General features: G+C 46.5%; 1 protein-coding gene across 2 annotated transcripts; it reads left to right on the forward strand.

Annotated features, from left to right (window-relative positions):
* The first annotated feature begins 2,303 nt into the window (after positions 1–2,303).
* Positions 2,304–12,650, forward strand: INSIG1 (insulin induced gene 1). Of its 2 annotated transcripts, none has more exons than XM_030943639.1 (6): positions 2,304–2,352; positions 2,760–3,160; positions 6,022–6,146; positions 7,111–7,277; positions 7,751–7,850; positions 10,386–12,650. In XM_030943639.1, exons 2-6 carry the CDS (start codon positions 2,776–2,778, stop codon positions 10,413–10,415), a joined length of 807 nt encoding a protein of 268 aa, XP_030799499.1. In that variant the 5' UTR covers positions 2,304–2,352; positions 2,760–2,775; the 3' UTR covers positions 10,416–12,650. The 2 variants fall into 2 exon arrangements, with proteins under 2 accessions (XP_030799499.1, XP_030799498.1); XM_030943638.1 differs by having other exon boundaries at positions 2,346–2,480.
* Positions 12,651–12,985: the final 335 nt, after the last annotated feature.

Below are 12,985 nucleotides of genomic sequence, written 5' to 3' on the forward strand. Positions count from 1 at the left end.
GAGATTTCCTATAAAGATGAATCATTTTATCTCAGATCCACAGTCCTGTTGATAAATCTCAAAGTGAGTGATTCACCAAGAAAGAGTATTTCCCAGGGAATGAGTTCTAGCCCTTATGTAGAGCTGCCAAAGGTGTTCCTTAGTGGTTTGGGGATGCAGATAAATTGTCTGTGTCAATTCAAAGCTCATACACAGTTGCCATGAGGGGAAGTGTTAGGTCTGCATGTGATTTCCTGAAATAAATCAAACATTTCTGCAGAGGAACCCATCAGAAGCTGACAATATATCAAGGCTGTTTTCTCTCAAAATAGTTGACTGAAACTTTTTGAGCAGATCCAACTGGATCAGAGAAAATCCAAAAACAAATGAAGAAAGAGAAATATACTGTGTCTTTAAAAAGTCTGACAGAAGAATCTAAACAATTTTAGCATTTTAAAGTAAAACCAAAAGCTGTTTCAGTACAATAAATAGCAATAGAAACTGAATATTTACAAGTACAGAGTACAGTACACATATACCTTGGTTCAGCAGTAAAGTCTGCAAGACATTACTGGGGTGATCCCAGTTGGCATTAAGAGAAAAATTCTGGGCTCATCTGTCACTTCCAGCAGTGGCACTGACAATCTGTCCAGCACATTTTCCAAAGGCACTTTGCTCAGCAGGATCAGCTATGCTAACTCTTTCCATCCCAGTTGGAAACGAGCAGAGAACAGAAGGAACAGCCATATCCCAGGTTAATTTCACTCTTCATTATATGCAGAGAAGATCTGCCTCTTTCCATATCTTCAACTGATTTCATGTATTTGATTTGCTACATTTAACAGATCAATGAAAGACAACTGGAACCACCACTGAACCACCACTGACCACTGACCCTGGACCATCGTTGTGCCCATCACAGGCACAGTTATCCTTAAATACATAACATAAATCCTTAAATCCTCAGTGCCATCACCTGGGAAGCCCTTGGGTCCTATACTCCTCCCAAGTGTAATGATGGCACACCTCATGTGAAAAGAAGATCCATTGAGGATCCAGCTAATAAACACGAAGCCCAGCAATTCCTACTGCATACACCAGCCTCCCACGTGTCCTGGAGAAGCAGGGTCTCAAAAAGGAAACCTGGGACCTGAGTCCTGCTCTGTGTCCTCATTTTTTGGTGCTAAATTCTGCCATAATGTACAGCTCACACTTAACCATCCCTGACAGGCCTCTTCCCAAACCCTTGCAGAGTCCAGAGGGTGAACTTGTATTTAACTGGCTTTTTGTTATTTTAGTGTGGGAGGATTGTGACCTGAGCTTTGCCAGTGCTGGCAGAGCAGCTGCTCAGGCTGTCAGGGACCAGTCAGGAGCCTCGGATCCTCCGCTCACCCCATGGCTGCTCGCTGACGCAGCGTCTGGCTTTGGCACCATCGTCTCACGGAGTCACGGGCTTGGCAGGATCCCCTTACACCATTTTAGAATTATGACAGAGATCACTGATCCCTTCGTCTTCAGGAGACGCCGCAGCAGACGCCTTCAGCCTCCCCTGTTCCCAACTGCCATCTCCCAAAGGGACACGCAGCAGGCTGGGCAAGCACACAAGGGTTTGGCTGCAAAGGCCACCGACACGTGGCCTTAAAATTACACTGTAGAGATTCAAATTAGATAGTTGGAAACAAAAAAAAATCACTTTTAGGGTGGTCAGGCATTGGGATAGATTGCCCAGGGCGGTGGTGGAGTCACCCTGGAGTGTCAGGACGCAGGACATGAGAAATGAAGAGCCCTAACTCTTTCTTCAAGCGCCGGGCTGGGAAAATAGACTTTGGAACTTTCCTCGGGGTCACTCTGACCAGCTGGAGATCCGGACACTGGAGGTGTTCAAGAGGCGCCTGGAGCTGGCACTGGGTGATGTGGGTTAGTGATTTAAAGGCTTCAGCGGGGTCACTGGGTTCAGAGTTGGACATGATGACCTTAAAGGTCTCGTCGAACCTTGACCATTCTCTGATTCCATGACAGCGTCACGACCGCCAGCATCTCCATCCCTCCACCGCCCTCCCCTCCCCGCCGGGGGCGGCGCGCATCCCCGGCGCGCTCCCGCCGCCGCACGGTCCCGCCCGGTCCTTCCACCGCCGCCGCCGCCGCCGCGCTGCGGGCGGAGCGGCGGGCCCGGGAGGCGGGTGGTGTGTCCGGCACGTCATATCAGCCGCCCGGCCGCCATTGGCTGCGCCGCCTCACCCGAAGCGCGGCCGCGGCCGCCCGGGGCTGGCGCGGCGGCTCCCGCGCCCGGCGCTGGCCCCGCCCGGCGGGGAGGGACGGGCGGGGCGGCGGCGCGGAGCGGAGCGGCGGGCCCGGCGGTGCCTGCGGCCGCGGGTAGGTCGGCGGCGGGTAACGTGACATCCGCGGCTCGGGGTTTATAAACCTTCCCCGGGGCGCGGGCTGGCGGCGCGCAGCCGGTAGGGAGGCGGCGGAGCGGCGCAGCTCCCCCAACCCATCCCGAGGTGAGCGGGCGGCGGGAACCGGGGGCAGACGGACGGGCCCGGCTAGGGAGCGAACCCCGTCCCCGCAGGGGTTGCAGGCCGGGGTCCGTGTCCTGCCGTGGGGATGAGGCGGCGCAGCCCCGGGGTCCCTCGGCTGGGTCGGGTCGCCCTGCATCCCCCGGCGCCCCCGGAGCCCGGGCGGTGCTGGAGGATGCGGCGGTGTATGTCAGCGCGGAGGGAGGCGCCGGCCTGACCCGGTATTGGGGGCTTTACTAGCGTGTGCCTGTGCGTGTGTTTCAGGAGTCCGGAGAAGCCAATGCCCAGGTTGGAGAGCTGCGCCTGGAGCTGTTCCTGCACTGCCAGAGGAAGGCACAGGAGCCAGCTGGGCGACACGGCGGCGGGGCTGGCCGCCAAGGTGGGCGAGATGCTGAGCTCCTCCGTGCCGAGCCCCTCGCTGGCGCTGGTGGGTCGCGGAGCTCGCAGCCCCAGCACCTCCAGCGCCAGCAGCACCAGCAGCACCTTGAACTGGAGTCAGCACCTGGTGCAGAGGAGCGTGGTGCTCTTCGTCGTGGGTGCTTTCATGGCCCTGGTGCTGAACTTGCTGCAGATCCAGCGGAATGTGACTTTGTTCCCCGACGAAGTGATTTCTACTCTCTTCTCCTCCGCCTGGTGGGTGCCCCCGTGCTGCGGCACAGCAGCAGGTGAGTCGCTGACCTCCACGGGTGATTTTGGGTTTTTCCTCATCCTCTCGTGGAGGAGGAGAGGCGGTGGGGCCGAATGCGTGACCCGTGCGCGCGGGAGCCCCGCATTCCCATCCGGCAGCGAGTGATGCGAGCTCGGGCTTTTGGGAGGATGCGCGCCCGGCTTTATCCCCGCGTGTCCCAGGGCCGGTTTTGAGCTGGTGCGCCCTGAATGTGGGTGAAGCGGGGGGTGTCCCTGGCTGCAATCGGGGCTCGGGCTCGGGGTGACCGCGGCGTTCCCGCCGCTCTCCGGTGCCGCCCGCCCCGCGCGGGGCTCCCGCGCTGCCCCCGCCCCCCGCGGCCGCGTGTCGGCCCCGCCCCCCGGCGCCCATTGGCTGCCGCCGAACTGGTGAGTGGCGGGCGGCGCTTGCCATTGGCTGCGCCCGCGACTGACCACGGGCTGGGCCACAACAAGGAAGTCACGTGCGGCGGCGCGCGCGGCCCTGTCACCGGCCCCGGGCCCCACAGAGCCCCAACCGAGCCCTGTCACCGGCCCCACAGAGCCCTGTCACCGGCCCGGCAGCCCCAGGGCCGGGCCTGTCACCGGCCCGCCCCAACCGCACCCGGCCCTGTCACCGGCCCCACAGAGCCCTGTCACCGGCCCCGGGCCCGACAGAGCCCCAACCGAGCCCTGTCACCGGCCCCACAGAGCCCTGTCACCGGCCCGGGCCCCATAGAGCCTCAACCGAGCCCTGTCACCGGCCCCACAGAGCCCTGTCACCGGCCCGGGCCCCACAGAGCCTCAACCGCCCCTCTCCCCCTCCCCACCCCAACCGAGCCGCGCCCCCCACGAGCCTCACCGGCCCTGTCACCGGCCCCGAGCCCCAACCGAGCCCTGTCACCGGCCCGGGCCCCACAGAGCCCCAACCGAGCCCTGTCACCAGCTGACCTCTGTCACCGGTCTGACTCCCACCCTTCTCACTGGCCTGATCCCCCACCCCTGTCACCGGCCCTTCTTCTGTAAATTCATTTCTAAGGCTTCGAATTTGTTCCCAAAGACAGGTGTACAAATGTGCTTGTGGTACTCCTACCAAAAAGTGTAGATGTTAGACGCTTTGTTACATATTATCCAGTTACCTAAAATAACGTGATGGTGTTCTACCAGACAATATGTGGGGCATGATAATCAGTTTAAAAAGTCACCAGCCTGGCCCCCACCAAGCCCTGTCACCGGCCCGGCCCCTGCCTGGTGCCGCTTGCCCACTGCCCCTGCCCGGTGCCTTCTTGCTGTCCCTTGCCCCTGTCACCTGTCTGTCCCCTGTCACCTGCCTGTCCCTTGCCTCCTGTCCCATCACCTGCTTTCTCTCAGTGCCTTGCCTGCTGCTCCTGTCACCTAACCGTGCCCTGTCTCCTGTCCCTGTCTCCTTCCTGGCCCCTGCCTGCTGTCCCTGCCTGTCACCTGCCTGTCCCTTGCCCGCTGCTGGGCACGTACCACAGAAGGCTCAGGCCACAGTGTGGTTGTCACAGCAGCTGGCACATACTTTGTGGTTTATCATTTGTAACCCCCCAGTCTGTGTCTAGACAAAGTTTTGGTAAAGGGTTGGAGGATTAAAAAGGAGTTAAATTTTGGGGAATAAACCCACTGTAATAGTTTTTAATTTGCCTTGAAAATAGTTTGAACAACTCCTGCATATTTTGGTTTGATGCAGTTATGTGATGTGCATTTGTATCACACAGTGAAGGGAGTATGAATAATGAACCATAAACTCAAATGAATAATGAACTGTGTTCATTAATGGATGAACATTAAAGGATGGTTAAAGGATGAACATTAAGGTTCATTAAAGGCTGGCCTGGGATATTCTCCAGTGAGAGTTCTCATAGTCCTGTCACACTTGGATTAAACTTCGGAATTTAGCTGTTATCATAAGGTAGGAGTCCTGGTAGTGGCATCAGAGTAATGCAGCTGTTTCAGAACAGCTTGGAATAGTATGTTCTCCAGCCTTCTTAACATAGCATTTATTAATCTTAGGAGTTTAAGGGATTGAAAAAAAAAAAGAGAGAGCAGGAAAGGAAATTAATAAACATAGAAGTTGCACTCAGTAAAAGCAGCATGTCTAACCCTGGAGTTGGTGACAACTCAGGGAGTTGCAATCCCTAGAAGAATGAAACTCTGGTGTTTGTGCCAGCAACTGAGCTAACACTAGCCTGTTTTTCTTCTGCAACCAACTTTCAGAGTGATAAAGGCTGAAAAATGCTTTATGGAGATAAAAACTTTGTCTGGTTAATTGTGTGAGTATCTATTTTTCCCTGATATAAATAGACTGATGGCAGCTGCTTGTTTAAGTTCAGCTCTGCTTCTGTTTGGTATCAGAATTCATCTGACATGGACGGGAGCCCTGGGCTGACTTACAGCCCAGCAAAAGGAGAGAAAGCAGCTCTGCTAATAAACTTTTAAGTCCATGCAAATATTTAATTCAGGGCCTGATTCACAGCTGATGAATCATGTTCATAAAGCTGTCAGCCCTGCACGTGAGCAATGAACACAGATTCCACTCCTGGCAAAGCTTTTATTGTGCTTTGCTTTTATTGGTACAAGCCTTTGCTCAGGATGTCAAATGACAAATCTCTTTAAACAAAAGGAGCTTCTTCAAGTCAGATACCTGAACAATGCAATATATATTTAAAGGTTCAAAGAGCTGGGCTTTTACTTCTTTAAAGTAGAAAAGTTAGGTAATAGTTGTGTTTTCTTCATCAGGTTTACAGCAGTGTCATGAGCACCTTGCTGCTTTCTCAAGCACTTTTATGCCAAGCTAATATTTAGTAATATTGGAGTAATCCTTGCCTGGCAGCTGGTGCAAGTGTTGTTCCTTCTCTTGCAGCTGTGGTTGGCCTGCTGTACCCCTGCATCGACAGCCACCTCGGGGAGCCCCACAAGTTCAAGCGGGAGTGGGCCAGCGTCATGCGCTGCATCGCCGTCTTCGTGGGCATCAACCACGCCAGTGCTGTATCCTTCAGCTCGTGTGTGCTCCCTGGGCTTGCTCTGGGCTCAGTAATGGCTCTGCCACTGTCTGGGGTCTGGGGGAGGATTGCCAAGGTGAGGGTGGTGCTCCTGGCAGAGAAGGTCTGGGATGTGCCCCCTGTTGACGGAGTGACAAAACTCTCCTTTGTCTCCTAAAAGAGGAAAAAAGCCCAGAAGTTGCTCTCCTCAATTAGGTAAAAAAGACACCTCATAGGACCTGGGGGACTTCATCTCAAACTTAAGGATAGCCAACTGGAGAGGAGCCAAAAAGTCCCACCTAAGCAATTGACTAGAAAATGAAGAGAACAAAGGAACTAATTGCTTTTGTGGGGCGTTTTACCAAGAGCAAGAACCTCTTGCACCTGTAAGAGTTTTGTTATTTTGCCTTTTATTAAAACTTTTCTGTTTCCAACGCTACCACAGAAGCCATCCTGCTGATTTTATATCTTCTAAGGTAGCTGAGCTGTCTTGGGTGTGATATAAGTCTCCAAGAGCTTATATATATAAGCTGTGATGCTTGTATAACTGCAAGCATCACAGTGTAAGCTGTGTTGTTTAATCTATATCTTGTCTACATCTAAAAGCTAACACAACTAACTAGTGATGTGATAGTGAGAAGCACAAAATATGTTTGTATTAAAAATACCTGGGTAATCCAGCTCTCTTAGGTTGCTTGAGACAAAAATCCATCAAAGTTAAATGTTTCAGAATGTAGTCTATTCTCTAGATGCTTCGTGTGACAAAAATTGATGTTGACTTTGCAGTCATGCTCCAGTCAGAGTTAGCAAGAGCTATGATTGCTTGGCAGGTCTGAAAACCAAATCCTAAATGTATTGTGTTTAAAGACAGAGAATTGTGCTCACCTTCAGTTTGAATTCTCCCTTGTTCAGTTTCAGCAACAGGATGTCTACAGACTTAAAAAAGCGCTGTCCTTAACATCTTTTTCCAGAAACTAGACTTTGCAAACAACATCCAGCTGTCCCTGACTCTGGCAGCCTTATCACTGGGGCTTTGGTGGACATTTGATCGTTCAAGAAGTGGTCTCGGCCTTGGAATAACAATAGCCTTTGTAGCAACACTGATAACCCAGTTTCTTGTATATAATGGTGTTTATCAGTAAGTTAGCTTCTAAAATACTATTTCAATTCTCTTAACTAAAAGCATGGGTGCACATGAACTGGAATTTAGTTGTTAATGTATCTGGCACATTTTTGTAAGAAGATGTTTTGTTTGTCTAAGGTAGTGCTCCAGTTGTTCCAAATGCCCAGACTGAGAACTGTGGGTGGAAGGTGGGGAGCATTGGGATTGGGATGTGTCTTGAAATGGTAACACCTCAGAAAACTGAACTTCCCCTGGCTCTCAGCAGAGTGAATTTCTAAACTTTACTGGCTAGAACAAGGGCATTTAGAAGCTTGTGAAGTTTACAGATTTAATTTGGTCTCCCAGTTTCCATCTCCTTTGTTGCTGCTTTTTTTTTTTTTTTTTTTTGAAGCCCAGGGAGAGAATTCTGTAACATCTGGTTAAGAGCATGTAAGATGATGGAAGTTACTTGTCTCTAACTTTCTAACTTGTTCCCTTTTCTTTACTAGGTATACATCCCCAGATTTCCTTTACATTCGTTCTTGGCTTCCATGTATATTTTTCTCAGGAGGTGTGACTGTAGGAAACATAGGACGCCAGCTGGCTATGGTAATTACTGCATAATTAGTAGTTTCCTTAACAATCCAAATGCCTTCCATTGTTGTTAGTCCAAGAATAAACTATGCCTTGAAGGGTATGACTCACAAACTGTCAGAGTTAAATAGATGTATTCCTAAGAGCTGAACTGTAAGCAGACAACCTGTGTTGCCAGTAGAGTGGGTATTGTCTTAGTAAGTGTTTGAATATCTTTTGTATTTAACTTTTTCCAGTGGCAGCCTAAATAAGACTGGAATCAGTACATTGCTCCTGCTCTATCAGTATTTATAATTAACATTTAGGGTAGCTGGAGAACTGAGACACTGCTGGGCTTTCTCTAATTATTCATGCACAAAAGTACATATAGGGAAACGTCCCTATATAGCATCAAATTCCACTGCTCCAAAATCAAATATTCTCTTGCTGGTTACTTCAAACATGATTCAAGTATCACTCCATATATAAAGGGATAATATAAACTGCTGTCTTGTTTGCCAGGTTCTTAAGGAATTATTTCCTTGTGGCACACTGAAGAGTAAACCTGGCTGTGTGTTTGCACATCAGCCTAAGGCTTGGTTGTGAAAGGCATTCTGACACTGATGGAAAACAATAATTAATATTGTGTTGATTTAATTTCTGTCTTTCTTGTAAGTCCTGTGTCCTGGAAAACATCCTTCAAGTTAACTTTCCTAAGGCTGCTGTGGTTTAGATGTCTTCAATTTTTACTGAAGGGTGTTAAAGTTTTTTTTGAAACACAAGTTCACCACTCCCCTTTCAAATCTCACTGATGCATACAATCAGCATTTGGGTTTATTTAGGACTACCTATATGGGCAGCAAAGTCTCAAAATAAAATTATAGTTGTTTTTATGCTACAGTTCTGTATTTCACACAGTCCTTTTCAGTTGCTCTGCTGCTCCTGTTAGAAAGCAAAGAGCTTAAACTAGAAAGAGCTAAAATGAATTTAGACACATAGAGCTTTTTCCTTTGCTATTGTTTCACCTGGCATCTCACCTGAGTGTAGTTAAAATTAGCCTGGATCCTGCAGCTTTTCTGTCAATCTTGTCATCTTCCTTTTAAAGAAAGGGGAAAATTGGCAGTGCAGAACTTTTTATGCTGGTTATTTAGAGGTGTCTTCTCATGTGTTTTACATTGCCATTACTCAGTCTGGAAAAACTTGGGGAAGTGCAACATTTTTATAGGAACACTTCTGCAAGTCATTGTGTAGCATTGTGTGCTGGAATTCCCAAGAAGTAGAGTCTGTAATTCAATCAACCACATCTTTCTTCTGTAGAGGTAATTCAGAAGTCCCAGTCTGTTTTGTCAGTCATGGTGGTTGTGGCAGGAAGATGGAATGTAGCATTTTTTAACCCATACTTGAATTAAACAGTTACTTCTCTGGCTATATTGTGCTGCAGCCCCTGAGCTCTTTGGTGCATGTGACAGATACTTCCAGAGTAGAAGGTGGCACCTGTGGAAATGAGTGGAGTAAAGTTGCTTTGCTTCTTCCTCAGCCCCTGTCTAGCTTTTCCAGTTAGAAATGAAAAGTGAAATGAAAAGTGTCCCTGAGACATCTTCTCCCATGCTGATAAATGTTAGCTGGGAGATCCTTGCTGCTTTCCAGTCACTGGATTTCAAGGGAGCTCCCAAAGTGCAGTGTGACCTTTCAGCAAACCTGCTGTCAGCCGAGACTTTGGGGTTTTCTCTGGCTTGTTGGGATTTTTTTGCTAGCAGCTTAAAGATGAAGTCCAGTGTTTTCTTTTAGTAGGTTTTATAGCAAAAGAAGATGTGAAGGTGCTGCTGCTGCCATCAGTCCTTTCTGCTCATTCTGACACCTAGAGTTGCTCAGTCAGTGCTCATCAGCTGGGTTAAGTGGGTGGCAATGCTTCATTTTTGAGCTGTAACCATCTTTCTCAGCATCTGACAAATTAGTGTGGTATTCAGAACTTGGGCCTCACAAATATCTATTGTGTACTAGTGCTAGAGGCTGGAGAACTGAGAATGCATTCAGTACTTGAAAATATATTTGCATTTTGACCTTAGAAAGGGAACAAGTTACAAGCTTTTTTTCAAAGAAAAATGGGTTAAATATCTTATAGTGACATATTACTGCATCCCATACTAGAAAAGAGAGTTAGGAAGAAATGAGTAAGTCTCTGATACCAGGCTTTGACTGGAAAATAAAGCTTGTGGTTAAAGGCAGTTTGGAAAAGGGCTGTTTAAACTGAATTAATGACGCATTGAGTACCTTCTGCTAAGAAATAAACTGAGATAGAGAGGAAAGATAACAAAGTCTTATAAAAAGCCATGCAATTGGCAGATGGATTTTTCAGATGCACTGATTGAGGAAACAAACACACATAGTGATTTTTTGTCCACGGTTAAGGAGCACATCCTCGTTAAGCTTTTAAAAGAAGCCATGCTCTCTAGGTCATTGTCAGCCTAACTGGAGTTACTTTACTATTTAATAATTGAAAATACTGCATAATGTAGTCACTTATCAGATGGCATTAAAACCTAACATGTGTTTGATGTTTTTTATCCATAGGGTATTCCAGAGAAACCACACAATGACTAAGCCTTTGAAGAAGAATACCCGGTGCCAGTGTGAAAGCAACTTTATGAAGATGTGTTCCTTTCTAAAAGTGAAGATTATTTAGAAGAAATAATCTCTTTATGGGCTCACTGCACAAATGACTTGTGGGGAAAAAAAATTTATCCTCTCTTAGAATAGCCAAGTGAAATTAACTGCTTATCTTGAAATCTTACCCCGATTTACCACATAAGCATTTGCATATGGCTGTTCTCTGGAAGAGTTTAACACCAAGTGCATACAACTGTTCAGGCTAAGTGGCAGTTTTCCAAGTATTAGATTCCACTGTAAGTTATTGAATCAGCTGCCATGGTTTAAAGCCTTGAAACTGAAATTTAATTACAAGCTCTTGTATCAGTGCCCAAAGGAAGTAGATCGATGGTGCTTAACAATGATGAAGTATGGTTTAATAGGAATAGTATTTATCCAAATCTTTAAGAAATAGGGTTATTTAAAAATAAGAGTGATCAAAACAGATTAAAGGCATTGCACTAATGCTTTTAGGAGTCTTATGAAGGAATCATGCCCTTACTTGTAATGCTGCATTAAGTTTCTGTCTTTGACGGTGGAGAGGGTTTGAGGGATGAGAGATTGGAAGCCTTAGTTTGGAATTTCTAAATTACTTCAGTATGAAAAGTGAGCACAGGAGACAATCTTGTTCAAATGTGAACCTTTATCAAGAGATTCCAACTGGAAATTTCATTACTCCTGAGGCTTGCAGTTAGATTTGCAAGAATCAAGCTCTGGCCACAATTCAGTAAGAAATCTCTGTGTGTGTGACTATGCCTGCTTAATATTAGACCCCTGCTTCAGTGTCTCACCAAAGGACATCTTCAGTATCTCAAATGTCTGATGTCACTGAAAAACCATGCATTCCATGTCAGTGCTTGGCCATGGAGCACGTGCCCCCAAGTTCTTTGATTTGTCATTTCCTCTTAGAGCTGTCCTTTGAATCCGTGTTTGGACTGAAATGATGAGAAACAGAATTGGGCCTCAAATGTGATTTAAACTGTATGTGAAGAACAGCTAACAGTTTGTTTTCTCAGTTCAGTTTCTGAAAGAGATCACTACTTGTTTTTACACAACCCTATAGAACTTGCAATCTGTGATTGCCTTCTTGAAAACAACAAAAGTGCTTATGTCACTATATTAAACATTTGGTGTTTCTTAATACATAGTTCTGGTGAGCACAACGTATTCATTTGATAGCTTAGACCACAGGAGACCTAAATAGCAAGTATTAGGTCTTAAAAGTTGAAGTGCAATGTACAGTAAGTCTGAGCCTCAAGTTCTCTTCAATATCGATCATTTCTTATGAGAGATTAAAGAGAAAAGGGTTCTGAGTTCATTTCAATGCTGCATGGAGTCAAATGGAGCAATAATTTATTTAACTAGTAAAGCTAGTTTTGTTGTATCTTACATTGAACCCAAATTTTTAGAAATACTCCAATTTTGTGGTTATGGTGTACTTGTAAACTTTTATGGATTTGCCTTTTTTGTATTATGCAATTTTTTTGTTGTTGTTGTTGTGTTCTTTTCCAATCTTACATGGCTTCAGTTATAGTTAGAGGCTTCAGTTAAAGGTTGAACCATCAAAACAGAAGTTGAGGCCTGGTCTCTGTTCTGGCTGTTTTCACTCTTCTAAGGGAACGCTAGCAACAAAAGTTTAGCACAAAGTCTATACTACAGAGCAGACCCCAATTCTAACCTTACTTTGGTGTAAATCAAGAGTAATTTCATTGATATAAGATCCTTCCTCAAATGTTCAAAACCTAAATAATCAAATTTTATAGAACTACTTGAAGAGATTGGGACAGGTTCAGCTCAGCTGTTTAAGGAGCTGCTCCCTTGCTGGAGATACAGCTTTGTAACCATCTTGAAACTCATTTCAAAATGTTGTGAAACCAGATGTAAGTAAAGCTGGCAGTGATCTCTATGGATATTTGATAGAGAAGTATCTCAGATTTGTTTGTAAAGTCTGAAACTAAATCTGTACCTGTTAGAAATAATACAGCCAAAAACATAAGTCAAAAGTTCATTTTTTGCCAATACTTCTGAGTATCTTAACCAAAGTGATTTAAGTTTGGAAGAGGTGGGGAGGGGAGTGAAGAAAATTTGCACTATTCTGAATTTGAACACTTAAATTCTCATTCTTACTGGTAAGTTTTCAGCGGTGTGTTTGGTTTTACACTTTTTTTACTATTAAAGTTTTAAGATCAAGCTGTGTTTGCCTTGGACTCTCTGTGCTGGCATTATGCAGGAATCTTTCTTGAAAAGGACAGTTGTTATGGTTGCATAACAAATATTCAGTCATGCATATGCAGTGGTTAAAAAAAAAATCCTAAACTGAACTTGGCAAGATCAGCTTCAGCAGGGGTTGTACAGTTGAAGAAAAACAGCCTTGCTATTGTATAGCAGGAAAGCAGAGTAAGTGTGTCGTGGTTTTGTGCCTTAAAGTACAGAATCTTCCTGCCATTGTCTTCCAAAATGCTGAAATTCATAATCTGAAACGAAATATGGAGGGGGCAGGGTAAGCATGCAGATTCCTGCTGTGG

This window comes from Camarhynchus parvulus, chromosome 2 (assembly GCF_901933205.1).
Source record: "Camarhynchus parvulus chromosome 2, STF_HiC, whole genome shotgun sequence".
Classification (NCBI taxonomy): Eukaryota; Metazoa; Chordata; class Aves; order Passeriformes; family Thraupidae; genus Camarhynchus; species Camarhynchus parvulus.